The 26325-nt window shown below is 44.4% G+C and overlaps 1 protein-coding gene across 2 annotated transcripts in view; it reads left to right on the top strand.

Moving 5' to 3' along the window:
- The window catches only part of GNA14 (G protein subunit alpha 14), a 228326-nt gene that overhangs the window by 109373 nt on the left and 92628 nt on the right, over nt 1–26325 (top strand). For both annotated transcript variants that reach the window (XM_062208444.1, XM_062208445.1), the window contains exon 2: nt 22201–22385. In XM_062208444.1, coding sequence (XP_062064428.1) covers nt 22201–22385 — 185 coding nt within the window. The remainder of the gene's footprint in view (nt 1–22200; nt 22386–26325) is intronic.

Here is a 26325-nt window from a genome sequence, read left to right as displayed (position 1 = left end):
CAGTAGCCCCTACTGTCTTAAACCAGGCCCACTTGCACATGTGTGGTACATGCTGAAGCTCTGAAAGCATCGTTTCCAGCCTGAAACGATGAATTCCGACACCTGATGATCTTGAAATCGGCCCTCCTTCTCCAGCTAGAGCCAGCACTTACTCCATTTCACCCCAAATTCCCTTCCTTGACAGTTATGGGCTATTTCCCTTTATTAATCCCTTGTTCTGAAATTCTTCTCGGTTCAGCTTTTGTCTCCCCCACAACTAAATTAAAAATAGCGTCATATTTTATATCCTCCCACAACACCTAGCTCAACAATCTGCACAAAACAGACAGCCACATGTTTGCTGGCTAAAAATGAATGGGCCAGCGAGACAACATCCTGCAACTGCCCTCGTATTCCAGGGCTCTGCACAGTGCCTCCCTTAGATTTGGGCAAAGGAACCCCAACTCCTGAGGACCTCCTGTTGCTCCTCCTCCCTCTGCTTCCCACCCAAGGAAGCAGAGGGGACACAGGGCCGAGGCTCATGCCTGTTTGTAGTCCTTGTCCTCTCCCCAGCTCCCGGGTCTTGCTCCAGGCAGTTGGTACTCTGCAATATCACTGTCCATATGGTCCCAAGCCCACTTCTAGGGCGTATGTGGGCTGTCCCACAACCATCCCCCTAGACAGGAACATCCACCAATGTCCACACCCCTAGGCCTGATGGAAGGCCGAGGGACAGATGTTTGTGAGGGGGTGCAGGCAAAGCTGAGACGTGCTAACCAGAATACACGGAAAGTCCTTTGCACAGAGGGTGGAGGGGGAGGTGAGAACAGAGCACCAGCCAGGGGCTTTCATTTGTAGGTTTGCCTGGGACCTGCAAATGTTCGTTGGCTTGGTATGCACTGGGAGTTGACAAGGTAACTGTTACTGGAAAGATTCTCATATTTTCTACGTTTATCCAGGATAAATCCTCCCAACCTCTGTTTATTTTGGTGCAGATCTACTCAGTGAGGAAATATTTGACTTTTACCTATTTGCTGAAAGCGTGGTAACCTGGAGGAATCTAAAGGATTTTGAATAGTGTCCCTAGAAGAATGAAGTGTGGGCACAGCACACATGGAGAGGTGACCATGTGATCGCAAAGGCACAGGCTGCAGATTGTCAGCAACCAACAGAGGCTAGGAGAGAGCATCGAGCAGGTGCCCTCCTAGCCTCCAGGGGAGAGCCCTTTGTGTTATTCTAAACCACCCCACGCACTAGAGGCCTCAAAAACTAATACAGGTGCTGTTTCTAACTTCCCCAGCATTTCTGGGAGTGTGACCAAGTCCTGTTTCTAACTTTGTCTCCCGTATACATTGAGTCTCCCAACTCTTACACACATGCCTTGCTTTCCATTTCCCCAGATACCATCCACTTTATTACTTAAAATAAGCAATGTTCAACCACCACTTTCTACAGTTAAATGAGTTTAGTTCTCATAACACACAATAATGGGAATGATATGACTCAACACACCTAACTGATGAGGAAACTTAGATTCGTAGATTTTACGTAATTTGTCTGAGGTCATACTGTTAACTAGTAAATTAAAAATCTGAGATTCCAGGCTGGCACTGTGGCTCACTAGGCTAATCCTCTGTGGCGCTGGTACTCCGGGTTCTAGTCCCAATTGGGGTGCCGGTTCTGTCCCAGTTGCTCCTCTTCCAGTCCAACTCTCTGCTGTGGCCCAGGAAGTGCAGGATGGCCCAAGTGCTTGGGCCCTGCACCCACATGGGAGACTAGGAGGAAGCGCCTGGCTCCTGGCTTCAGATCGATGCAGCGCGCCGGCCATAGCGGTCATTTGCGGGTGAACCAACGAAAGGAAGACCTTTCTCTCTGTCTCTCTCACTGTCTAACTCTGCCTGTCCAAAAAAAAAAAAAAAAAAAAAAAAAAAATCAGATTCCAGCAAGGGTAAGATGTGCTCTAAGAAAAAGGATCACCCTCAGGGGCCGGCACTGTGGCTCACTTGGTTAATCCTCTGCCTGCAGCGCCAGCATCCCATATGTGCACCGGGTTCTAGTCCCGGTTGCTCCTCTTCCAGTCCAGCTCTCTGCTGTGGCCCGGGAAGGCAGTGGAGGATGGCCCAAGTCCTTGGGCCCTGCACCCACATGGGAGACCAGGAAGAAGCACCTGGCTCCTGGCTTTGGATCGGTGCAGCGCCAGCTGTGGTGGCCATTTGGGAGTGAACCAAGGGAAGGAAGACCTTTCTCTCTCTCACTGTCTGTAATTCTACCTGTCAAATAAAAAAAAAAAGCCTCAAATGTACTGCCTGGCTGTAATTACTGTGCCATGTCACCTCCTCTGCCATCCCAAAGGAGAAGCCCCAAGAACATGGCTGCCTCGCTAGAATAAAATGAGGGAAATCTTCGGATCTTTCTCATGTACTGCCCTATGCTTTGGAAAAATAGCCCTCCTCATTATCACAGCACAGGCGTCCCACTCATCGACAGAGAAAGAGCTTGATTTCCCCTGATGACAAAAGAATGTCTTTCATATGTTTAATTAGGCACTGAAGCTACCAAGCTGGCTTTTGTTGGTAAGATTCCCCCCATAACTAGGGCACTGTAGATTTAATTAATACAGAGAGTAGCTAGCTCATGTGCGTATTTCTTTCTGTTGGAATGACCTCTTTTTCTGTCTGCCACATCACAACCGGCGGGTTATGTCGCTCCCCTGGTTTTGTAACCAGGGTACAAGGCACACCCGCCCAATGTAAGAAACATGTCAGCAGCTCCCACAGTTTTCTTCCTGAAAATGTGAGGGTTTTTTTTTTTTTTTTATGTGGAGGTGGTATGAAAAGGAAACACTGGCTGGTTATGTGTGTTCTCATCTTGAACTGTGTGTTTAAGCAGTGAACTGCAGTTGCAATGCCTGAGGAAGCTGTAAAATCTCTCCCACCCCCAATAAGGCCGAGCTGTACTTAGGACAAACACAGACTTTGTTGTGTAGAGTAGGATACTTTTGAGAATGAAAATGCATGCTATTAGTAATTCTCTTGGATGGGGGGTATAAATTAAGCATGTCTTGGGCAACCAGGAGTTGTGGTCATTGTAGTTATTTTAACTCATCTAGGAGAAAGGATTCCAGTCTGTGTTCTTGCAAATGCCTTGCCACAGAGATTTTGATGAACAAGGCTGGAGACGATTAGTAGGCATGAATCATTAAATCATTAAATTGTTGGAAATTAAATAGATAAATGGAAATTATCTAAAAAAATTGCTTTATGTGCTTATATAATATATATTTAAAGATTATATAACATATATAAAGAATATATAATATATATTATATAAAATTATAAGTGTATATAACTATACGATATTTTGTATTACATATTATATACTATATATACTATGCATAGTATATATAATGTATATGTGTATGATGTATATATATAATGTATGTATAGCATGTATGTATATAATGTATATATGTATAGTATATATACCATACATAGGATATATAATATAGTGTATAATATATATACTATATAGATATATAGTATATAGGTATAGATAATATAGTGTATAATATATATTTAAAGAAATAGACAAGTGGAATAGATAAGTGGAAATTATCTAAAAATGTCTTTATTATATTTAATATATATTTAAATATAAATATATTAATACAAATATTATATATGTAAATATATACAGAAATTTTGAAGATAATTTCCACTTATCTAGTTATATATAATTATATATTATATACGTAATCCGAGACACATCGAAACCAAAGGCTTTGGTCTTAGTCATTCTGGCATTCATGGTTCTAGAAAGACTGGAGCACAAAGGGATTTTAACCTGGAGGAAAGGACACTGTGGAGTTGACTTTGCTCACCTAAATGGAAACTTGTGCCCCAGAGTTAGTGCCCATCCCAGGCACTCAGTATGTACTGAATGTGTTATGACTGGAATGGCTCTGAGTGTGTCCTGAATTAGGGTGATTAACAGTTCTACACCAGAAAAGAAATTTATTTCTTTGAGAGGATGAAGCCACAATGAAGACCTTCTGATGAGACTTTAAAAGTTGAGTAGGCATGAACTTGCCTTCTCAACTTGGGGGTTTAGGAGAGAATCAGAGGAGGAGTGTATTTCACTGACATTGAGGAAGACCCTTCATTATTTTTAGAAAGATACTTTATATGTAATTTATAAAGATTTTTATTGATTTTATTTGAAAGAGTTAGAGGGGTAGAGAGACATCTTCCTCTCTTCGATCCATTGATCTACCCAAATGGCTGCCACAGCTGGAGCTGAGCTACAATGAAGCCAAGATCCAGGAGCTTCTTCTGGGTCTCCCATGTGGATGCAGGGACCCAAATACTTGGGCCATCTTCTACTGCTGTCCCAGAATCATTAACAGGGAACTGGCTAGGAAATGGAGTAGCCAGGACTCAAGCTGGCATCTATATGGGATGCTGGGACTATAGGCAGTGGCTTTACCAACTGCACCTCAGCACTGGTTCCTATATATAATTTTTTAGCTGTTTTATAGTGTCCCAGTGGGTATAATTACCATGTTTTTGCTTAACCATACCCATTTTTTAAAAAAATAAGTTATACAAGTTTCATTTGTTTAATATATATATTTAAGAACATAGTGATGCTACCTCCTCACCCTCCCCCTGCCCACGCTCCAACCCTTCTTTCTCCCTCTCATATTCTAACTCTTAATTTTTACAAAGATCTACTTTGAGTTTACTTGATGATGGTAAAGTTAACCCTACACTAAAAGAGCTCAACAAATACTATGAAGAAAAATACACTGGTCCTCAACAGAGGAGACAAGGGCTATAAACAGTCATCAGATCTCAAAATGCCCAGTTCACTCAAATACATTACATTTTAGGTACTCTATAAGTTGCCTTAGATCAGAGAAAACATATGGTATCTGTCTTTTTGGAACTGGATTATTTCACTAACTATAATGGTTTCCAGTTGCATGCATCTTGTTGGAAAAGACAGAATTTCACTTTTTTTTTTTTTACAGTTGAGTAATACTCCATAGTGTATATATACCATAATTTTTTATCCAGTCAACAGTTAATGGACATCTGTGTTGATTCCATATGTTAGTACTGGGAATTGTGCTGCAATGAACATGGGGGTACCAATAACTGTTTCATATGCTGATTTCTTTTGGTTTGGGTAAATTCCCTGAAGTGGGATGGCTGGATCATATCATATATTCCCACCAACAGTGGATTAGGGTACCCCCCCACCTGACATCCTTGCCAGCATTTGTTTGTTGGTTTCTGTAGGAGAGCCATTCTAACTGGGGTGAGGTGAAATCTTATTTTGGTTTTGATTTGGATTTCCCTGATGGATAGTGATCCTGAGATTTTTTTTCAAGTGTCTAATGGCCATTTGAATTTACTCTCTTGAAAAATGCCCATTCAAGTCCTTTGCTCATTTCTTACCTGGATGGATTGTTTTGTGGTTGTTGGATTTTTTGAGCTCTTTATAGATTCTGGGTGTTAACCCTTTATCAGTTGCATAGTTTGCAAATATTTTCTCTTCACTTGGCTAAGTTTCCTTGGTAGTGCAGAAGCTTATCTTGATGTAATCCCATTTGTCTATATGGATTTGACTGCCTATGCTTCTGTGGTCTTTTCCAAGAATTCTTTCCCTATGCTAATGTATTGCAGAGTTTCCCCAATATTCTCTAGTAATTTGATGGTATGTGATTGTAGATTTAAGTCTGATCCATTTTGAGTGGATTTTTGTGTAAAGTGTAAGGTATGGCTCTAGTCTGATACTTTTGCATGTGGAGATCAAGTTTTCGCAGCACCATTTGTTGAATAGACTGTCCTTGCTCCAGAGATTGATTTTAGCTCCTTTGTCAAAGATTAGTTCGTATACATGTCTGTTTTTGTCCTGTTTTGATTACAACTGCTCTGTAGTATGTCTTGAAATCTGATATTGTAATGCTTCCAGCTTTGTTTTCATTGTAAAAGATTGCTTTAGCTATTCAGGGTCTCTCATATTTACATATGAATTTTAGCATCTTTTTCTATATCTGTGCAGAATATCATTGATTTTTTGATTGGAATTGCATTGAATCTATAAACTGTGTTTGGGAACATGGACATTTTTGGTATTGATTCTTTCAATCTAGGAACATGGAAGATTTTTCCATTTTTTTCTTTGTTCTTCTATTTAATGTTTTGTAATTTTCACTGAAGAGATCTTCCACCACCTTGCTTAAATTTATTCCAAGGTATTTAATTCTTTTTATAGCTATTGTGAATGGGATTGATCTTCAAAGTTCTTTCTTAGCAATGGCGTTGTCTGTGCATTCAAAATCTATTGATTTTTATGTGTTGATTTCATATCCTGCTACTTTACTGAACTCTTCTATGATTTCCAATAGTCTATTAGTGGCGTCTTTGGGATCCCCTATATATAGAATCATGTCATCTGCAAATAGGGATAGTTTCACTTCCTCTTTGAAAATTTGTATCTGATTTTTTAAAATTTTATTGATTTTTTTTTTCTTGCCTAATGGCTCTGACTAAAACTTGATGGATTATATTGAATAACAGTGGTGAGAATGGGCATCCTTGATTGGTTCTGGATGTTAGGGGGGAATACTTCCAGCTTTTCCCAATTCAATAGAATGCAGGCTGTGTATTTGCCATAAATTGCCTTGGATGTGTTGAGGAATGTTTGTTCTATACCCAATTTGCTTAAGGTTTTCATCATGAAAGGATGCCGTATTTTATCAGATGCTTTCTTTGCATCTCTTGTGATAACCATGTGGTTTTTGTTCTTCATTTTGTTAATGTGATATATCCCATTTATTGGTTGGCAAATGTTGAACCATCTGTGCATACCAGCGATAAATCCCACTTGGTTTGGATAAGTGATCTTTCTGATACGTTGTTGGATTCAATTAGCTAATATTTTGTGGAGGGTTTTTGCATCTATGTTCATCAGGGATATTGGTTTGTAGTTCTCTTTCTCTGTTGTATCTTTTTGAGGCTTAGAAAACAATGTGATGCAGGCTTCATAGAAGGCATTTGGGGCCGGTGCCATGGCTCAATAGGCTACTCCTCCTCCTGTGGTGCCAGCACACCAGGTTCTAGTCCTGGTCGGGGCGCCGGATTCTGTCCTGGCTGCCCCTCTTCCAGGCCAGCTCTCTGCTGTGGCCTGGGAGTGCAGTGGAGGATGGCCCAGGTCCTTGGGCCTGCACCCACATGGGAGACCAGAAGAAGCACCTGGCTTCCGGCTTTGGATCAGCGTGGTGTGCCAGCCGCAGCAGCCATTGGAGAGTGAACCAACGACAAAGGAAGACCTTTGTCTCTGTCTCTCTCTCTCTCTCTCACTGTCCACTCTGCCTGTCAAAAAAAAAAAAAACCAAAAACGCATTTGGGATCATTCCCTCCCTTTCAATTGTTTTGAATAGCTTGAAGAATTGGAATTAGTTCTTTAAATGTCTGGTAGAATTCAGCAGTGAAGCCTTCCAGTCCTGGGCTTTTCTTTGTTGGGAGGGTCTTTATTGCTGATTCAGTCCCAGTTTTGGTTATTGGTCTGCTTGGTTTTACTTTGTGTTAATGACTCAATTTTGGTAAATTGTATGTTTCCAGGAATCTATCCATTTCTTCTCAGTTTCCCAATTTGTTGGCTTACACCTTTTTGTAATAATTCCTGATGATTCTTTTTTCTGTGGTATCCGCTATTATATTTCCCTTTTTTTAAAGATTTATTTTATTTATTTGACAGGCAGAGTTACAGAGAGAGGTAGAGATAGGGAGAAAGGTCTTCCATCCGCTGGCTTACTCCCCAGATGGCCAAAATGGCCAGAGCTGCACTGATCCAAAGCCGGGAGCCAGGAGCTTCTTCCAGGTCTCTCATGTGGGTGCAGGGACCCAAGGACTCCAGCCATCTTCTACTGCCATTCCAGGCCATAGCAGAGAGCTGGATCGGAAGAGGAGCAGCTGGGACTAGAACCGGCACCCATATGGGATGCCAGTGCTGCAGGCCAGGTCATTAGTTCACTGAGCCACAGTGGCGGCCCCTATATTCCCTTTTTAATCTCTGGCTTTATTGATTTGGGTCGTCCTCTTTTTTGGTTAGATGGGCCAGTGGTGTATAAATTTTGCTTATTTTTTCAAAAAACTAGCTCTTCATTTCACTGATTTTTTGTATTGTTTTAATTTCAATTTCATTGATTCTATAATTTTATTTCTTTCCTCCTAATTTGGGCTTTGTTGTGTTTTTCCAGGTCCTTGAGATGCATTAGTAGTTCATTTATTTGGTACCTTTCCAATTTTTTCATGTAGGCAACAATTGCTATAAACTTCCCTCTTAACACTGCTTTTGCTGTGTGTTATAAGTTTTGTATATTGTCATCTTCATTCATTTCCAGAAATGTTTTGGTTTCTCTTTTGATTTCTCCTGTGACCCACTATTCATTCCGGAGCATGTTGTTTGGTCTCCATGTGTTTGTGTATGATCTAGTTACTTTGGAGTTGATTTCCAGCTTCATTCCATTGTGGTCAGAGAAGGTGCATGGTAAGATTTTGATTTTTTTAATTTGCTGAGACTTTCTCTAGGGTAGACCATCTGCTAGGCCATAAAGAAAGTTCCATGCACTGATGAGAAGAATGTATATTCTGCCACTGTGGGGTGAAAAGTTCTGTAGATACCAGGTCCATTTAGTCCATAGTGTCAATTAACTCTTGTTTTTTTGTAGATTTTCTGTGTAGTTGACCTGTCCATTGATGAAAGTGGGGTGTTGAAGTCCCATGTTACTATTGCATTGGAGTCTATGTCTCCCTTTGGATCCATTAATATTTCTTTTAAATAGCCAGGCACCCTATATGCATATACATTTACAATAGTCACATCTTCCTATTGAAATGATCCCATAATAATTACATAGTGCTCTTCTTTGTCTCTTAATAGTTTTTGTGTTAAATTCTGTCTTGTCTGGTATGAGGATGGCTATACCAGTTCTTGTTTGGTTTCTGTTAGCATGGAATATGTTTTTTCATCTTTTTACTTTCACTCTCCTTGTATCTTTGTTGGTGAAATGTGTTTCTTGTAGGCAGCAAATAAATGGGTCTTGTTTTTTAGTCCCAGCCAGTCTATCTTTTAACTGGGAAGTTGAGGCTATTTACATTAACGGTAACTATTGATAAGTAACTACTTGGCTCTGCCATTTTCCCATAAATATTGCTGTTGTTTACTTTGGATTTCTTTTGTAGTTTTGTTGGGGGATTTTCTGCCTGTACATTGTTTTACAGTAATGGCTATCTTTCTGTGTTTCTGTGTGTAGCACATCCTTAAGCACCTTTTATAAGGTTGGATGAGTGGTGACAAATTCTTTCAATTTCTGTTTGTTACGGAAGGTCCTTATTTCACCTTCACTGATAAATGAGAGCTTTGCAGGGCACAGTATTCTGGGCTGAGAATTTTTTTCTGTTAAGACTTGGACTATGTCTCATCCTTCTCTTCTAGCCTGTAGGGTTTCTGATGAGAAGTCAGCTGTGAGTCTAATTGGAGATCCTCTGAAAGTAATCTGGTGTTTCTCTTTTGCACATTTTAGAATCTTTATGTTTTTCTTGGGAGAGTTGGACTACAAAGTGTCATGGTGAAGATCTTTTTTGGTCATGTTTATTGGAGTTCTATGTGTTTTCTGTACGTGGACATCCCTGAGAAAGGCCTTTCTGAATTCAGGGTCAAGAACCATTCCAAGGCTCTGTGATGATTAGAAGAGGATTAATGAAGGCAGAATTAGATAGTTCTCCCAATATTCACTCATTTATCAAGCACCTCCCCTTTTGTTAATGTATTGTAATTGGCATATTAATCTATATGAGATACCATGTGATGTTTTAAAACGTGTATATATTGTGTAATGTTCAGGTCAGAACAAGCATATCTATGACTTCAAATGTTTATCATACATATTCTTTGTGAAGAAAACCTTCAAAGATGCTTTCTGCAAGTTTTTTTTTTATATGTGGTATGTTATGATCTGTAGCTACCCAACTGAGGCACCTAATTTGTGGCAGCTGTTGAATAAGGTATTGGGTATGAAGGTGGGGATGGTAGTTTCTGATTTAAGGAAACTCACAGACTAATGGGAAGACATAAACATCTAACGAGAAGATGTGAAAGCATCATAGCAGATGTAGCAATCATGGTATGTAACATATGACTGGCGCCGTAAGAGGGAAAAGAGAACCAGTCTTTATTCGTGGGAATTGAGGGGTGTTCCAGGAAGAAGTGTTGCTGGAATAATAAGAGGCTGAGTTGGTGGGGTTTACCAAGGACAAAGCCTGAGTTTTTTGCAGTTGATGTGACCTTGTCAATATCATACTAATACTTGGCCCATGTGTTCTTTCTTTATTTTTTTAAAAGACGTGTCTATGTATTTGGAATGCAGAGTTACAGAGAGGCAGAGGCATGGAAAAAGGCCTTCTTTCCACTGATTGACTCCCCAGATGGCCGCAATGGCTGGAGCTGAGTCTATCTGAAGCACCCACATGGGAGACCCTGGCAAGGGCCCAAGGACTTGGGCCATCTTCCACTGCTTTCCCAGGCCATAGCAGAAAGCTGGATTGGAAGTGGAGCAGCCGGGACTAGAACTGGTGCCCATATGGGATGCTGGCACTGTCAGCGGCAGTTTTACCCGCTATGCCACAGTGCCGGCCCCAAGGCCCATGTGTTCTTAAATGGAAGTTTTCAAGAATAAATGCATAGATTTTGATCAGATTAGTGTCTGAAAAACACTAAATTCCTATTTGTGTATATATATATATTTAAATCTGAGTAAAATTTTATGACTTATAAGAATTCTGAGAGGGACTTTGAAAGAACAATTTCTTAGCTTTCCAAAGTGGAGGATAGGGCATTACTCTTTCAAAGAGAGAGAATATTGGAATTCTCATGTTTTCATTCTTAAAATTAATTGCACTAGTAGTTCCTATTTTTTTAAAAGATTTATTTTATTTATTTGAAAGCATTACAGAGAGAGGTAGAAACAGAGAGAGAGAGGTCTTCCATCTGCTTGTTCACTCCCCAGATGACTGCAACGGCTGGAGCTGCGCCGATCCAAAGCCAGGAGCTTCTTCCAGGTCTCCCACATGGGTGCAGGGGCCCAAGGACTTGGGCCATGTTCTGCTTTCCCAGGCCATAGCAGAGATCTGGATTAGAAGAGGAGCAGCCAGGACTAGAACTGGCGCCCATATGGGATGCCGGTGCTTCAGGCCAGGGCTTTAACCCGCTGTGCCACAGTACCAGCCCAGAATAGTTCCTTTTTTAAAAAAGATGTATTTATTTTATTTGAAAGAATGATGAGAAACTGACAGATCTTCTATCTGCTGGTTTACTCCCCAAATGGCCACAACAGCCAGGTCAGGGCCAGGCCAAAACCAGGAATTCCATCCTGGTCTTGAACATGGCTGGTATTGGGCCCAGGCACTAGCACCATCAAGTGCTGCCCTCCCAGGCACATGAGCAGGAAGCTGGAATGAAATTGGAGTACCCAGGATACGAGCCAGCACTCTGATTTGGGATGCTGGCCTCGCAGTCCGTGTCAGGACCTGCTGCACTGTAACATTGACCCCAATGGATCCTTTTGTTTCACTAGCATTTACTTTGTTTTTGTTTGAATTTATCTTCAGAGGTGGAGGGTGGGTAGGAGAGTAGGTTAGATACTCTTTGCTGTTATTTCACCAAGATGTTTCAGGATTTCAAAACTATTTTTCTTGCCCTTAAGAAGGTTTAAGGATTGTGAATCTGTTGTCTCTTCCTAGAGCTGCTTTGTTTTCCTTTAAGCAATGTCTATCTTTGCTTCCCTCTTTCTCCTTTCTCTTTCAACATAAGCAGAATCAAACTTTTGAGCAACATAATGATTGTACAAGTACAAGTTCTGATCTTCTGATCTTGAGCTTCTTCTCGCTTTAACCACTCTAGTGTGAAATCACTTTTCATGTTCTTGCAAAGGCTGAAAGGCCAAAGTCTTAACAGTGTCCTGGTGCTAGGATTTCTTGGTGAACGTTTCTGTAAGGATGATGGGAGTGTGAATTTTCAGAAGCAGCAGTGAACTGTGGAGATCTTAAAGCCATTAATGAAATGGCTTACAGTACCATTTTTTAGAAATGAAAACAATTATAAGTCAGTCTCAGAGCAGAAAGTGATCTCATGGCTCCCCTTACAAGGGAGCTGAATTGCATTTCTAATGGAATCACTAATATTTTAGCTGTAAGCACAGAATCTATTTGAATAGGTTTCTGCCTAACTTCTATGTGGTTAATTCATGTTTAGGGAAAAACTGTTGATGTCCAGGACATTTTCTAGAATAAAGTTTTGTCATTCATAAGCATTTGATTCTTAAGATTGTGTATTCTGTTTCTTTTCCAGAGTCTTGTACAGATGAGCTAATGACACAGAGTGGGTAAAATTTTGTAACCCTTTATGGAAGGGTCATTTACAATGGCTGGTAAGTCACAAAGATCTCCAAACATGTGACTTACATATAAGCAATGAATATAAATCAATGCCAACTATTTTCTGGTATAAAGTAAATAACACTAAACTAAATATTTGTATTTATTTTTTAAAGAATGCCATAATTACAGAAATTTATATAGGAAAACAGCTCAATTAATTTGGAGTAAAATGAGCTTTGGCGCCTCATTACATTTGAACTTTTAAATGTACTTATAACAGCTGGAGAACTGTTATTTTCAGTATCCCATATTAGAAAAATAGTTATTCAAAAATTATTTGTGATTAAAAATTGTTATCTTGACCTATGTCTTTGTCCAATAAAGGAACAATTCACAAAGCAAGTTAGGACTTGAAAATACTTTCTTGATCGAAAAGAGAGCCAAAGATGACAGGAGGTAGAAAGACATAACTTGGTAAAAAACACTCTTCTTGTTTAGTCAGCAAAGATGATTTTGCAGACAAATTAATCAAGGAGACTGTCCATTACAGTGCAGCATCTTTGGAATTCTGCACTGTCTTTAAAACATTAAACTATTGCAACACATCGCTTAATTTCTTTCGACTTTTCCTTTTTACCATGGAAGTCTTGTGTTAACCTCTTTTTCTGAGAAGCTGTGATCCCAGTCTTGGATTTTCCAGCTCCATGTTGCCTAGGACATTGCTACTTCTCCTTTCATGGAGAAAACAGTAGCTGGGGCAGGTGGAATGGTTGTGACAGTGGCATAGGGGCTGCGCAGAATTGAAAAATGAATATTAAGAACACTTTATTTTTTGACAGGCAGAGTTAGAGAGAGACGAGAGGAAGGTCTTCGTTTTCCCGTTGGTTCACCCCCCAAGTGGCCACCACGGCTGGCGCGCTGTGCCGATCCGAAGCCAGGAGCCAGGTGCTTCTCCTGGTCTCCTATGTGGGTGCAGGGCCCAAGGACTTGGGCCATCCTCCACTGCCTTCCCGGGCCACAGCAGAGAGCTGGACTGGAAGAGGAGCAACCGGGACAGAATCTGGCACCCCAACCGGGACTAGAACCCAGGGTGCCAATGCCACAGGCAGAGGATTAGCCTAGTGAGCTGTGGCGCTGGCCCAAGGACACTTTAAAAATATTTCTCCCCTGGAAATGGAAAAACAGAACTCCCGGGGGCATATTTTATTCATGCATACATGAAATTAGGACTTGTTGGAAGAATCCATCAAGTCAACTGAACGTGATGTTAAAGCTTGAGTATTCTAGTCCCAGGAACATTGTTAGTGGACGGCCCCCACTAGACCCTTAGAAGGGTCTGGGTGCAGTATTTTTCTAACCAGTCTGTGGACTGGAGTCTTCAAAACTCCTGTAGTACTGGTTAAAATGCATGTTTCCAGGTTCCTACAAGGGCCAGCCAAAATAAATCCGACTGAGCAGGCACCAAAGAACCTGAATTTTTAACAAATGTCCCTCTCCCCCTGGATGCTCTCCTGCACTTGGCAGGGAGTCCTTTGGCTACAGCTGGGGAAAATTCCAGATTTTTTCATAGATCAGTGTCTAGAAGAATGAGCATCAGGATTGTAGAACAGTCAGGTGCTGACATTGCCATGGAGTGAGTAGCTACTGCCCAAGGTCACCCAGAAACCAAAGATATGGCATACTCCCCTGGACAGACTTCCTTCCTGCTACTGATGCTCATTTTATTTGGAAGGCAGAGAGACAGAGATCGTCCATCACTGGCTCACTCCCCAGATGGCCTACAGCAGTAGTAACGGCATCACCTGTTGCCTCCCACGGTGTGTATTAGCATGAACTTGGGTGGGAAGGGGAGTAGCTGGAATGGAAACCAGGCACTCCTGTGTGGGATGCCTGGGCCCCAAGCCCCTCATACAGAACCAGAACCTCTGGGTGCTGCTTGGAGCCAGGTCGCAAGTGCATTCATCAGGAAGGGCAAGCAGTAGGGGCCCAGCTTGCGGGAGAGGTGGCTTTGCGTATCAGCAGACTTGTCTGTGCCAAGTAGGCACATCCACTTCCTGATTACTAAAACCAAAATCACCCTCCTTGTCCCTAGGCAATGAATACTCATTTTTGACAGGCAGAGCTAGAGACAGAGGGAAAGGTCTTCCTTCCGTTGGTTCACCCCCCAAATGGCCGCTACGGCTGGCACACAGCGCTGATCCAAAGCACTTCCTCCAGGTCTCCCGTGCAGGTACAGGGCCCAAGGACTTGGGCCATCCTCCACTGCCCTCCTAGGCCACAGCAGAGAGCTGGACTGGAAGAGGAACAACCAAGACAGAATCCGGCACCCCAACTGGGACTAGAACCTGGGGTGCCAGCACCGCAGGCAGAGGATTAGCCTAGTGAGCCACAGCGCTGGCCTAAATACCCATTCTTGAGTATTCATTAGACTCCTACTATGTGATCTGCACTAGCCTCCATAGATACCAGGGATACCAAGATGAACAAGGGTCCTGTCTTCTGAGAGCCAGCCTGCCTTTCTTCAGTCTGTTGGCCATACTGGTCAGTTAGATACGTGACCAGTGTTCAAAATTGTGTCCTTACTTTTGTTCTGACTTCCCCCTTGTTCTGTTTACAAGATAAAATCTAAAACTGAGCTAAAAACAGTGGCTTCCCAGGATGGTTTCAGAAAGCACCACAGGCTATTGGAAATGCTGCCCATCTGTGAAACCTTATCAGTTCCCTGCTCTGGCTCTCCAAAGTTTGCCTTCTGAACGAGAACAATTGACTTGCTGTTCTCCTGTCCTTGGTCTGTCCCTTGGAAAGGATTTATTTTGCTTTGGCCCCTGTTCTCTCCTGGCTCCTAAAGGCAACTTTTTGTTTCCCCCACAAACCTTTCTGTGTATTTAAAATTAAGTTGAAACTTGAACTTCATAATGTATTTTTCAAATCTTAGAGTTTAGGATTTTAGCGCTGACGTTTTCTTGGCCCCTTTGAGTCGTACATGTCTCAGCTCTCTGTTATTTTGTCTGGATGAAGCTCCTGGGTGGAATTTCAGAAGCCTCTATAAAGAGAAAAGCGGATGTGAAAAGTAAAGTGGGAGATTGCCCATAAGGAGGACAAAGATTGGTGTGTCCAATGGTTGTCAAAATGTGCTATCTAGATCACTGGTGATGGACAAGATGTTTTAATTGGAACAGCGCTTGAGTCTTTTTTCTTTCTTTCTTTCTTTCTTTCTTTTTTTTTTTTTTTTGACAGGCAGAGTGGACAGTGAGAGAGAGAGACAGAGAGAAAGGTCTTCCTTTGCCTTTGGTTCACCCTCCAATGACCACCACGGCCGGTGCGTTGCGCTGATCCGAAGCCAGGAGCCAGGTGCTTCTCCTGGTCTCCCATGGGGTGCAGGGCCCAAGGACTTGGGCCATCCTCCACTGCACTTCCTGGCCACAGCAGAGAGCTGGGCTAGAAGAGGGGCAACTGGGACAGAATCTGGTGCCCCGACCGGGACTAGAACCTGGTGTGCCGGCGCCGCAAGGCGGAGGATTAGCCTAGTGAGCCGTGGCGCCGGCTCACTTGAGTCTTAATACTGGCTTTTTACTTACTGCGTTCATGTTTCCCTTCCTAGCAAGCATATTTAAACAAAGTAAAGCTGAATAGTAAATAATCATACAGGTGGCAGGTGGGCATGCCAGGAATCACAGGATGGCTGAGGTTTGAAGAACATGGAGTCAAGAGCCAGGAGCAAGTGTCTTGGAGGAGAGGTCCCACCCCCACAAAGCCAAAGGCACACACACGCCTTACCCAGAGCAGGCAGGAGGCGGTGGAGGAGAGCTTTACCTTCAGACCGTCTCTCTATGCCATCCTGGAGAGCAGCAAGCCCTGTGTGTCCTGTTGAAGCAGTAACTGAGTGTCTACCCTGGGAAAGGAGAGGGGCCCCATTTGGAGGGCAGGAAGACAGAGGATCCCAGGCTGAGCTTGACAGAGAGAGACCCAGGAGTGCTTGGGAGCCTTAGAGCAGAAGCAGGTTTCTCCCCTGCTCAGGGAGAAATTCTCTCCTCTCCGTCGGGGAGCGTAAAGGCAGAGAAAGGGACTCAAGTCCTCGGCTGAAACTGACTATTGTCCGCTGCTGGCATTACAGAGGACAGCGGCAATAGCAGAGACCTCAAAAACGGCAGGCTCTGAAGGATGAGAAGAGTTGGACAGTGCGGTCACACTGTCATTTCACAAGGGGGGAGTTCTGAGGAATGGGCTGTCGGGCGATTTTGTGGCTGCGCAAACTCACAGGCTGTGGTATAGCCAGTATTGCTGCTGGGCTGCAATTGTGTGGAGCCTGTTACTACTGCAGGCGGCAGTACCTAGAACGGACATGGTGGGAGATGCTAGGCTGTGGGAATTTTCCTGTGCCATTGTCATCCTATGGGACAGCCCTTATATATGTGCTCCATGATTCCATAGGTAGACCTGCAGCCATGGTTGGCGTTTATTTTCAACTGTGAAAACAGTGAAACAAAAACTCACTGGAGAAAGGCCGCTTCCGGATTTATATTTGGAACGGAGTCTAGAAATGGAATTGTCATTTTCTTTCCCTCCCTCCCCTCTAGTTCTACAGGGCTGCTCAAAGATGGAAAGCCTTCTGGGCTGTGGCCCCCACCCACCCTCCCCTCTAAGTGAAACCCTTGGAACCTGGCCCCCAGATTCACCTTGCTATCAAGACCCCCCACCCCCCCACCCCGAACCAAAAGCTGCTCCCAGCAGGAAGGCTCCTGCTCTTTGATGTCTGTGTCTGTTGAGCCCTAGAGGAGCCCCCTCCAGCCTGTTTGTTTTCTAGGGGGACAGGTGAGAAAGCCTCACAGAGAGGGCAAAAGCGGAGCAGAGGGCACCTAGCCACACACTGTAACTGGGTAGGCTGTAAAGACAGCAGCCCGCCTCCAGTCACCAGCCATTGTCGTTGTACAGACCATAGCTTTTGGTTTTTCTTTTACTTGCTCTGAATGAGTGAATAGTTGTGTGCTTACTGTTGACATGTGGCGTGTATGCTGAGAACATGTGGTATGTATGCTGAGAGCAGATGAGGAAGTGATGTGGGTCCTTCGCTTGAATGTTCCTGGTCCCTGTGGTCCTTACCCCTGCCATTGTGGAAGGATGCTCTCATTTGCTGTCACCTCCCCTCTTCTGCCTGCACCTGCTGCCAGAACCAGGTCACATAGAGCAGAGCTCTGAGGGCTGGAAGATACAGTGCTGAGAACCGGATCTCGGTGCTGACAGAAGGGGTGTGTTGGGCTGTTTGTTTCGGGGAAATACTCTGTGTAAAACCTGGTCCCTGTGCAATCATGGGAAGTATGTACAGCAGCGTAGATCAAGCTCCAGGTCTCAGCTCTTCTGAGTGGCCTACATAACCTATGCAATTTTTCTGATTTTCAGTTTTCTCTTTTGTTTTTTTTTAAAGATTTATTTATTTTATTTTATTTGCAAGTCAGAGTTACACAGAGAGAGGAGAGGCAGAGAGAGAGAGAGAGAGAGAGAGAAAGAAAGAAAGAAAGAGGGAGAGAGGTCTTCCATCTGCTGGTTCACTCCCCAATTGGCTGCAATAGCCGGAACTGTGCCAATACAAAGCCAGGAGCTTCTTCCCAGTCTCCCACGTGGGGGCAGGGGCCCAAGCACTTGGGCCATCTTCTACTGCTTTCCCAGGCCATAGCAGAGAGCTGGATCAGAAGAGGAGCAGCCGGGACTAGAACTAGTGCCCATGTGGGATGCCAGGGCGTTAACCTGCTGAGCCATAGCGTCGGCCCCAATTTCCAGTTTTCTTTCTAGTAAGAGATGATACTAGCTGGGTTACACTGAGGTTTAAGTGAGAGCAAGAGGCCCTTCCACACTGTTTCTGTCCTCTTGACTGTGGCCCTTGATGGCGGGCGTCTTTCAATTTCTCTTTGCCTTTAGGCTGCCCCTTTAGGCCGTACATTTGGTTTCTTACTTAGCAAACAATTGCAACTTAAAACTGAACAATATTTTAAAATACTGGTATTTTTCAAACACATTTATGTCAGAGGCTGGCCCTGTGGTGTAGTGGGCTAACCCTCTGCTGCAGCACCAGCATCCGATATGGGCGCTGGTTCAAGTCCCAGCTGCTGCTTCTGATCAAGTCCTGGCTAATAGCCAGAGAAAGCAGTGAAAGATGGCCCAAGTGCTTGGGCCCCAGTACCCATATGGGAGACCCAGAGGAAGCTCCTGGCTTGGGGTTGAACCAACTCTAGCCGTTGGGGCCATCTGGGGAGTAAACCAGCAGATGGAAGACCTTTCTGTCTCCTCCCCTCCCCTCCCCTCCCCTCCCCTCCCTTCCTCTCCTCCTTAATCTTTAAAATCGTTTAAGGCTGGCACCACGGCTCACTTGGCTAATCCTCTGCCTGAGGCACTGGCACCCTGGGTTCTAGTCTCAGTTGGGGCGCCAGATTCTGTCCCGGCTGCTCCTCTTCCAGCCCAGCTCTCTGCTGTGGCCCGGGAAGGCAGTGGAGGATGGCCCAAGTCCTTGGGCCCTGCACCTCATGGGAGACCAAGAGAAGCACCTGGCTCCTGGCTTTGGATCAGCGCAGTGCACCGGCTGCAGTGCACCTGCCGTGGCAGCCACTGGGGGGTAAACTAACAGAAAAAGGAAGACCTTTCTCTCTCTTTCACTGTCCACTCTGTCAAAAAAATAAAAATAAATAAAAAATCATTTAAAACATTCTTGTGAATACTCCATGTCCAAAAGCAATAGTCAGGAAACTGTATGTTGGGGCTGATGGTAGGGGTAGCTTTAACCTCTTGTAGGTGAATTACCCTTGTGACTGACAGTTGTCATCAAACAGTGGCTTCCAGTGGCCCCTGGTCTCATCGTGGTTGTCCTTGTACAAGTCATGTCTCATTTTTCTGAAGTTGTCTATGATGGGTAAGACCCATGGGAGGATGGAGGAAAACTGTGACATCTCATAGTTGTCCTGTCCATTCTTTGAGTAACATTTCTCTGAGCTCTGATTATGCAGTAGGCTAATTGTTCCTGGTACTCAAATGAGTGAATGCCAGTCTCCACCCTTACTACATTAAGAGACAACAAGCACTTAGGCAATGCATTGCCATGGGGACTGACAGTGTGTGCTGAGAGCACAAAGTGGGCGGGACCGACTTCTGGAGGGATAGAGGGCCTGCAATACTGGTGGTACACCTTGAAAGCTAAGGGGTTGTGGCTTGGCTTCTAGCTCCAGCTGTGCCTTTGCTCTGAACCTCGACTTTTCCCCTGACTTGGAGCCAGTTTCCTCAGCTCTGAGACAGCACTCACCTTCGCTGCATGTCGAGAGGGGATCAGTAACTGTGGGATTCTCCTGGGGATCCTCACCTGTCCGAAGGTGCCTTCCTGCCCCCAGCAGCGGTGCCTGTGGGATGCTGGATCACTGGGCTTTACGGTTCAGTGTGCAGCTGTAAATTCCGATGTGCCCCCTGGTAGTCCAGTGCAACTAAGCCCTTCCGGTTATGACGTAGGCTGTCTTCTCTGACAGCAGTCTGTGGAGTCCAGTCTGGCTGACTGTGAGTTCGCAGAGTCACTTAGCCAAGCTGAGGGCCAGGTTTCTCCTCTGTGAAATGAAGACAATAGTAATAGTGCATGTTTCTGCAGCTTAAAAGAGATCATCTGAATAGAAAACATGGCACACAGAGACTGCCCTATTAATGGTCATTTTGGGGGCTGGATGAGTAAACCACAGACTGCCAGGAATCAAGATAAGCAGGCTAGAGGAACTTGACCTCTTGAGACAGGCAAGGTGAGCAAGCGGAGTGATGGCCGTTCCAGGAACAGGGAGCAGTGTGTGAAGATCGCAAGGAGGGCAGGTCAGAAAGAAGGCCAGCGTGGCTGGAGTCCGGAGCGGGGAAGCGAGGTGGGGAGAGGCTGCTGAAGACAGGGCCGACTCCCCGTGGTGGCCCCACTAAGGAGTCGGTGTTTTCTTCCTGAATGGAGTGGGAAGCCAATGGCCTCAATGAGGGCGTTGAGCTGAAATTGGGGAGGCAGAGAAACAGGCGTGTATCTAGAGAAAAAATTCAATCTGAAGGAAGCCGCCTTCTTAGAAGGAAGAATTTCATCCAAGTTTCTACGTTTCATCTTGGTGGGGCCCTTGTACCAGGGCCTGATATTTGTAGGGCCCTGGCAGAATCACACCGGAGACTCCCATTTTGTAAGTTTAAATAATTCTAGGTTATTTACCTGTGTGTTCCATCCCCTACCCTGGCAAACATGTCTCTGGAACTAAAATATCAAAAAGTTGTGGTTTGTACATGACTTACAGTCCAGAGGGTCCAAGAAAATTTAATTTCACTCTAATTGCACAGTCTGGGTGTTCTGTTCAGACAATAAGATGTGGATGGATATTAAAAATATTTATAATTAAGAAACCATTTCCTATTCCATAATTTTTTCTTCATTATCACAAAATCACCAATATTCACGTAATATGTATTCTTTTGACAGAAATACTGAGACAACTTTTCTTTTTATTAACAGCTTTTTTGAGGTACAATTCACACCCTAAACAGTTGATGCAAAGTATATGACTTCTCTTGAGTCATTGTAGTTCTGATACAGTTTCTCATTTACTTTATTTTAAAATATTAAGTTTATGTTGAATAAATATCTGTCCCCTTTTTAAAAAAAAATTTATTTATTTGAAAGTCAGTTACACAGAGGAGGAGAGGCAGAGAGAGGTCTTCCATCTGTTGGCTCACTCTCCAGTTGGCCGCACTGACCGGAGCTGTGCCGATCTGAAGTCAGGAGCCGGAAGCTTCTTCTGAGTCTTTCATGTGGGTGCAGGGGCCCAAGAACTTGGGCCTTCTTCTGCTTTCCCAGGCCATAGCAGAGATCTGGATCAGAAGTGGACCAGCCAGGACTTGAACCAGCTGGGATGCTGGCACTGCAAGGGACGGTTTTACCTGCTACGCCACAACACTGGTCCTATCGCTTATTTTAGTTTTTCTCCCATAATTTATTTTAATTTGAAGAAACTTTGCCCTGCCAAGATTATATCAAACTAGCCTGTTAATAAAACTCTTAGAATTGAAAATGAACCATGAATGAAACATTATGTTCAAAATATTGAACATAAATACCTTTATCACAGAAAATATTTTAATTCCATTGTGTAAATCTCTACCATGTACACTACAACATTTACTGTCTTTTTAAGCAATATCTCAATCTCATTCTATTGTCCGTCTTGACATCCTGTTTCACATATGTTATAGCTGGACATTTACATGCAGTTGAGAGCAGTGGGAATGGATTAATGTAAACTGTTCCTGTGCATATGTGAGTTTGAGGATTTCCTGAACGACTAAGGGGACGATGAGGAGGAACAATCACATTGGTGATGGACGTGACAGTGAAACGGGGCTTCCCTGTGCAAGGTGTACTCACATGTGGAAGAGAGAAATAGACAAGTTCATTAACCATTTATTTTCTCAGTGTTTCTGCAGCTCAAATCCTCCCTGTGCTGCGAAGTCGCCTGTCACTGCACTGCCCATTCTCAAATGCTCAAGGCTTTCCCACATAGCTGCCATTGTTTTAAGGACTCAGAGCAGGAGATGGGGAGAAGCATCTCTCTGGACTGAGAGCAGCACATCCCTGTAGCCTAAAACTGCATGGGCACCCAGCAGGCCCTCGCTAAGCCCATCCCATCAGCCTCTTCATTGTGAAATGGCCCAGTACTGCCAGAAGGCCCTTCCTTGCTCAGTGTATTCCCTCTGAACTTGGCTGACTGCTTTGTTCACTTGTTCTGTCTTGTAGGAACTGGTGAAAGTGGGAAGAGCACCTTTATCAAGCAAATGAGAATCATCCATGGGTCTGGTTACAGCGACGAAGACAGGAAGGGCTTCACCAAGCTGGTTTACCAGAACATCTTCACCGCCATGCAGGCCATGATCAGAGCGATGGACACCTTAAGGATCCCCTATGTGTGTGAGCAGAATAAGGTAAAGTGCCCCAAGAGGTGCTGCCCCCCCCAGGACCACACCTTCCTCCTCTGGTTAGCTCATGTATTGGAACAAAAGGACTTAAAGGGTGCTTTGGTCAGATGCCAGGTCATAGTCTTCTATCTTTCAGTCTTACTTCTCCATGACTGTCTACTCTACCCAACCCTTCTTCCACCAGGTGAGGTTCCTCTTGGTTCATGATTGATCTCCAGAGACAACATGGCAAATGTTTAATTCCCTTCTTTGTAAGGCCGTTGTGTGTCTCTGTCGTGTCCAGTGCTGGGCTCAGTGTCCTGCTCCACTCCCCAGCTGGTGGAGTCTTCCTATGCACCATGCTGCCCCAGATTGGGGAGGGGCAGTAGAGGCAGTCCCTCGGCCTCCGGCGGCTCGGTCCACAGCTACTGGCCTGGGAGCGGGGACTGTGGGGCTCTGCTTGGGGCTGCGTTTCACTGTGGCAGGCCTGGTACTGGGCCTGGTACCATGACCTGGACTTAATTCTCTCCCTTCGCTGAGCAGGAGGTGTCTCCATGCTGTGCTGCTGGGAGTTGGGCACAAGGGTGACACGGTGACTCTTCCCTTCCTGCCTTCTCCGTCTTCTCTTATTATACCCAAACCAGGCACTGTGGTCTCTCCTCTGGCTTCCCCAGCACTTTTTTTTTTTTTTGACAAAGTGTACAGTGAGAGAGAGACAGAAAGGTCTTCCTTTGCCGTTGGTTCACCCTCTAATGGCCGCTGCAGCCGGCGCACTGCGGCTGGCGCACCGCACTGATCTGAAGCCAGGAGCCAGGTGCTTCTCCTGGTCTCCCATGGGGTGCAGGGCCCAAGGACTTGCGCCATCCTCCACTGCACTCCTGGGCCACAGCAGAGAGCTGGCCTGGAAGAGGGGCAACCGGGACAGAATCCGGCGCCCCGGCCGGGGCTAGAACCCGGTGTGCCTTAGCCTATTGAGCCATGTTGCTGGCCTCCCCAGCTCTTATAAACATAGATGGGTGAGCAAATGGCTGTTCAAGTTGGGGTCTTAGAGGGGAGGTACTGCTGGAGCAGCTGGCTCGGCCTCTGGGATAGAGACTTTTAAGAGCATTGTGATGAATTTGGCTGGCCCTGGGGTCTTATTTGTGCAGAAAGCTGGCATGGTGTGTGTGATGCTCTGCAGTGTGCAGGTGTGAGATGTTTGGACAGCAGTCAAGTGTGCTTATTTCAGGCACTGACAAAAGGAAGACATATCCATTCTCTTTCAGCTAGGAGACCTAGTTAATGATGGAGATGTGGGATTTAGAATATTTTCACTAATATTCACTAATATTTCACTAATATTTTCACTAATGTGCTGCAGACTAATCAGAAATCAGTGGGTTTTGCTTCTTGGTGTTAGGAGCTGGATCTTCTTGGGAACTAAGTGATGGTCTTCAAGAGCATGCTCGTGTCTCAGCCTGCAAGGTGTTCTTGTGATGTGATGGTAGCAAGCTAGCATTTGCTTCCCTCTCATCACTGATGATTAAAAATAGAGATCTTGGGTGCAGCATTGTGGTACAGGTTAAACCATCACTTACAATGCCAGCTTTGCATATTGGAGTGCCGGTTCCAGTCCCAGCTACTCTGGTTCTAATCCAGCTTCCTGCTAGTGCACCTGAGAAAGCAGCAGATGATGGTCTGAGTACTTAGGCCCTTGCCACCCACGTGGGAGACCAGGATGCAGCTCCAGTTTCCTGGCTTTGGCCTGGCCCAGCTCTGGCAGTTGAGGTCATTTGGGGAGTGAACCAGTAGATAGATTGATCTCTCTCTCTGCACCTTGCAAATAAATAAATAGCTATTTTTTTTAAAAAAAAGACATTTGTTTAAGACCAGAGTAAAATCATAAGGTAGGGGGATGAGACGAAGATGCAAGCAAAGCTTTATGCGGTATATTGGAATGAAGTCTGAAGGGAAATGATCCTGTGCTTGAGTTCATTAAAAATCTAGATTAGAAATGAGTGTATTTAAATAGTTTCTACAAAGTTACAAATGGCATAACGTTACATAGAAAAATTCTGTGTCAGATGGGTCTCCAGGGATTTTCTTTTAATTTTTAAAAATTTATTTTACTTATTTGAAAGAGAGACACAGAGAGAGGTCTTCCATCAGCTGATTCACTCCCCAAATGGCAATGGTTGGAACCAGGCAGATGTGAAGCCAGGAGCCAGCAGCTTCTTCCAGGTCTCCCACGTGGGTGTGGGGGCCCAAGCTCTTGGGCCATCCTCCACTGCTTTCCCAGGTCCATTGTCAGGGAGCTGGATCAGAAGTGGAGCAGCCAAGACTCCAACCAGTGCCCATATGGGATGCTGGCGCTGCAGTGGGGGCTTTAACCTGCTGTGCTACAGCATCAACCCTCTCCAGGGATTTAATGAGAAAGACTAGCTGCTAGATGCCAGCCGTGCATAGATTTTAGCATGGTCCTGGTCCCTCAAGACAACTTTATCATATTTGAGAGACAAAGAAACAGAGACACAGTACACACAAAAAGACAAAGAGGGAGAGAGAGACAAAACTCCTATTCTCTGATATACTCCCCCAGATACCTGCAGTGGCCAGGGTTGGTAAAGCCAGAAGCTGGGAACATTGTCCAGGTCTCTCATGTGAATGGCAGAAATCCAATTACTTGAGTCATCACTACTGCTTCCCAGGGTTTGCCTTGGCAGGAAGCTCGAGGCAAGAGCCAGAGGCTCTGATGTGGGACATCAGCATCTTAACCACTATGCTAAATGCCCACTTCCTCCTGTATATCTTAGAGCAAATACTTCCCAAGTTATGATGGAGGTTATAGCCTGATAAACTTATCATAAATTGAAAATGTGGTTAAGTCGAAAATGAATGTTCCTAAACTGAGCATCCTGGCTTAGCAACCCAGCACACTGTATGGAATGAGCTGTTGCCCTGCCAACCGCGAGCTGTGCTCACTGCTGCTGCCCAACGTCACAGGAGAGGATGGAACCATTATCGTTAGCTAGGAAAAGATTAAATTAAAATATGTACTATAGTTTATATTGCATGCATCTTATTTTTGCACCACCATAACGTTGAAAAATCAGAACTAAGACCATCATTAACTTGGAGATGTCCATATATGATAGACAAGGTTTCAGAGCAATCAAGCAATTTATTATTTCCTCCTCTGTGACAGAATTACAAAGGAAAATACATTGTGCCCCAAATTTTGACTTTTATTTCTACAGCCTCATTTCTTTACCATCATTCCATTGCACTATTTTTTTAAAAGATATTTATTTATTTATTTGAGAGGTAGAGTTACAAACAGAAGGAGAGAGAAAGGTCTCTCATCCACTGGTTCACTCCCCAGATGGCCGCAACGGCCAAGGCTGGGCCAGATGGAAGTTAGGAGCCAGGAGCTTCTTCCAGGTCTCCCATGTGGGTACAGGGGCCCAAGCACCTGAGCCATCTTCTGCTTTCCAGGCTACCTGTAGGGAGCTGAATCAGAAGTGGAGCAACCGGGTCTTGAACTGGCACCCATATGGGATGGCAGTGTCGCAAGTGGTGGCTTTACCTGCTGTGCCACAGTGCCAGTCCCTCTCTTGCTGTTAATTCTTTCTAGGATGTCATCTCTCCTTGTCCACAGATCTGCATTAGACCCCTAGGACCTTATAACAAAGAACCTCAAAGGAAGTGGCTTGCATTAGAAATTTACTTTTTCACTGACATGGATATTGCAAGTCCAAGATCAGTGTTGATTGGTTCCAACTGCAGGCTCTGGGAGCAAATTTATTCCCTGATTCTCTCCTTGCTTCTTGTGGTTTCTAGAAACTCTTGGTGTTTCTGCCTCACTCCATTTTCTGCCACGGTCTCTATAATGAGTGTTCTCCTTTCTGTGTCTCTCTGCTCATATGTGTTGCCCTCTCTGTGTACATCCAAAGCATGGCTCTCCCGGGGCTTTAGGGCGTACTTTTGC

This window comes from Lepus europaeus, chromosome 12 (assembly GCF_033115175.1).
Source record: "Lepus europaeus isolate LE1 chromosome 12, mLepTim1.pri, whole genome shotgun sequence".
Classification (NCBI taxonomy): domain Eukaryota; kingdom Metazoa; phylum Chordata; class Mammalia; order Lagomorpha; family Leporidae; genus Lepus; species Lepus europaeus.
The sequence above is the reverse complement of the archived record's forward strand: the minus strand, read 5'-3'. Positions and strand labels throughout refer to the sequence as shown.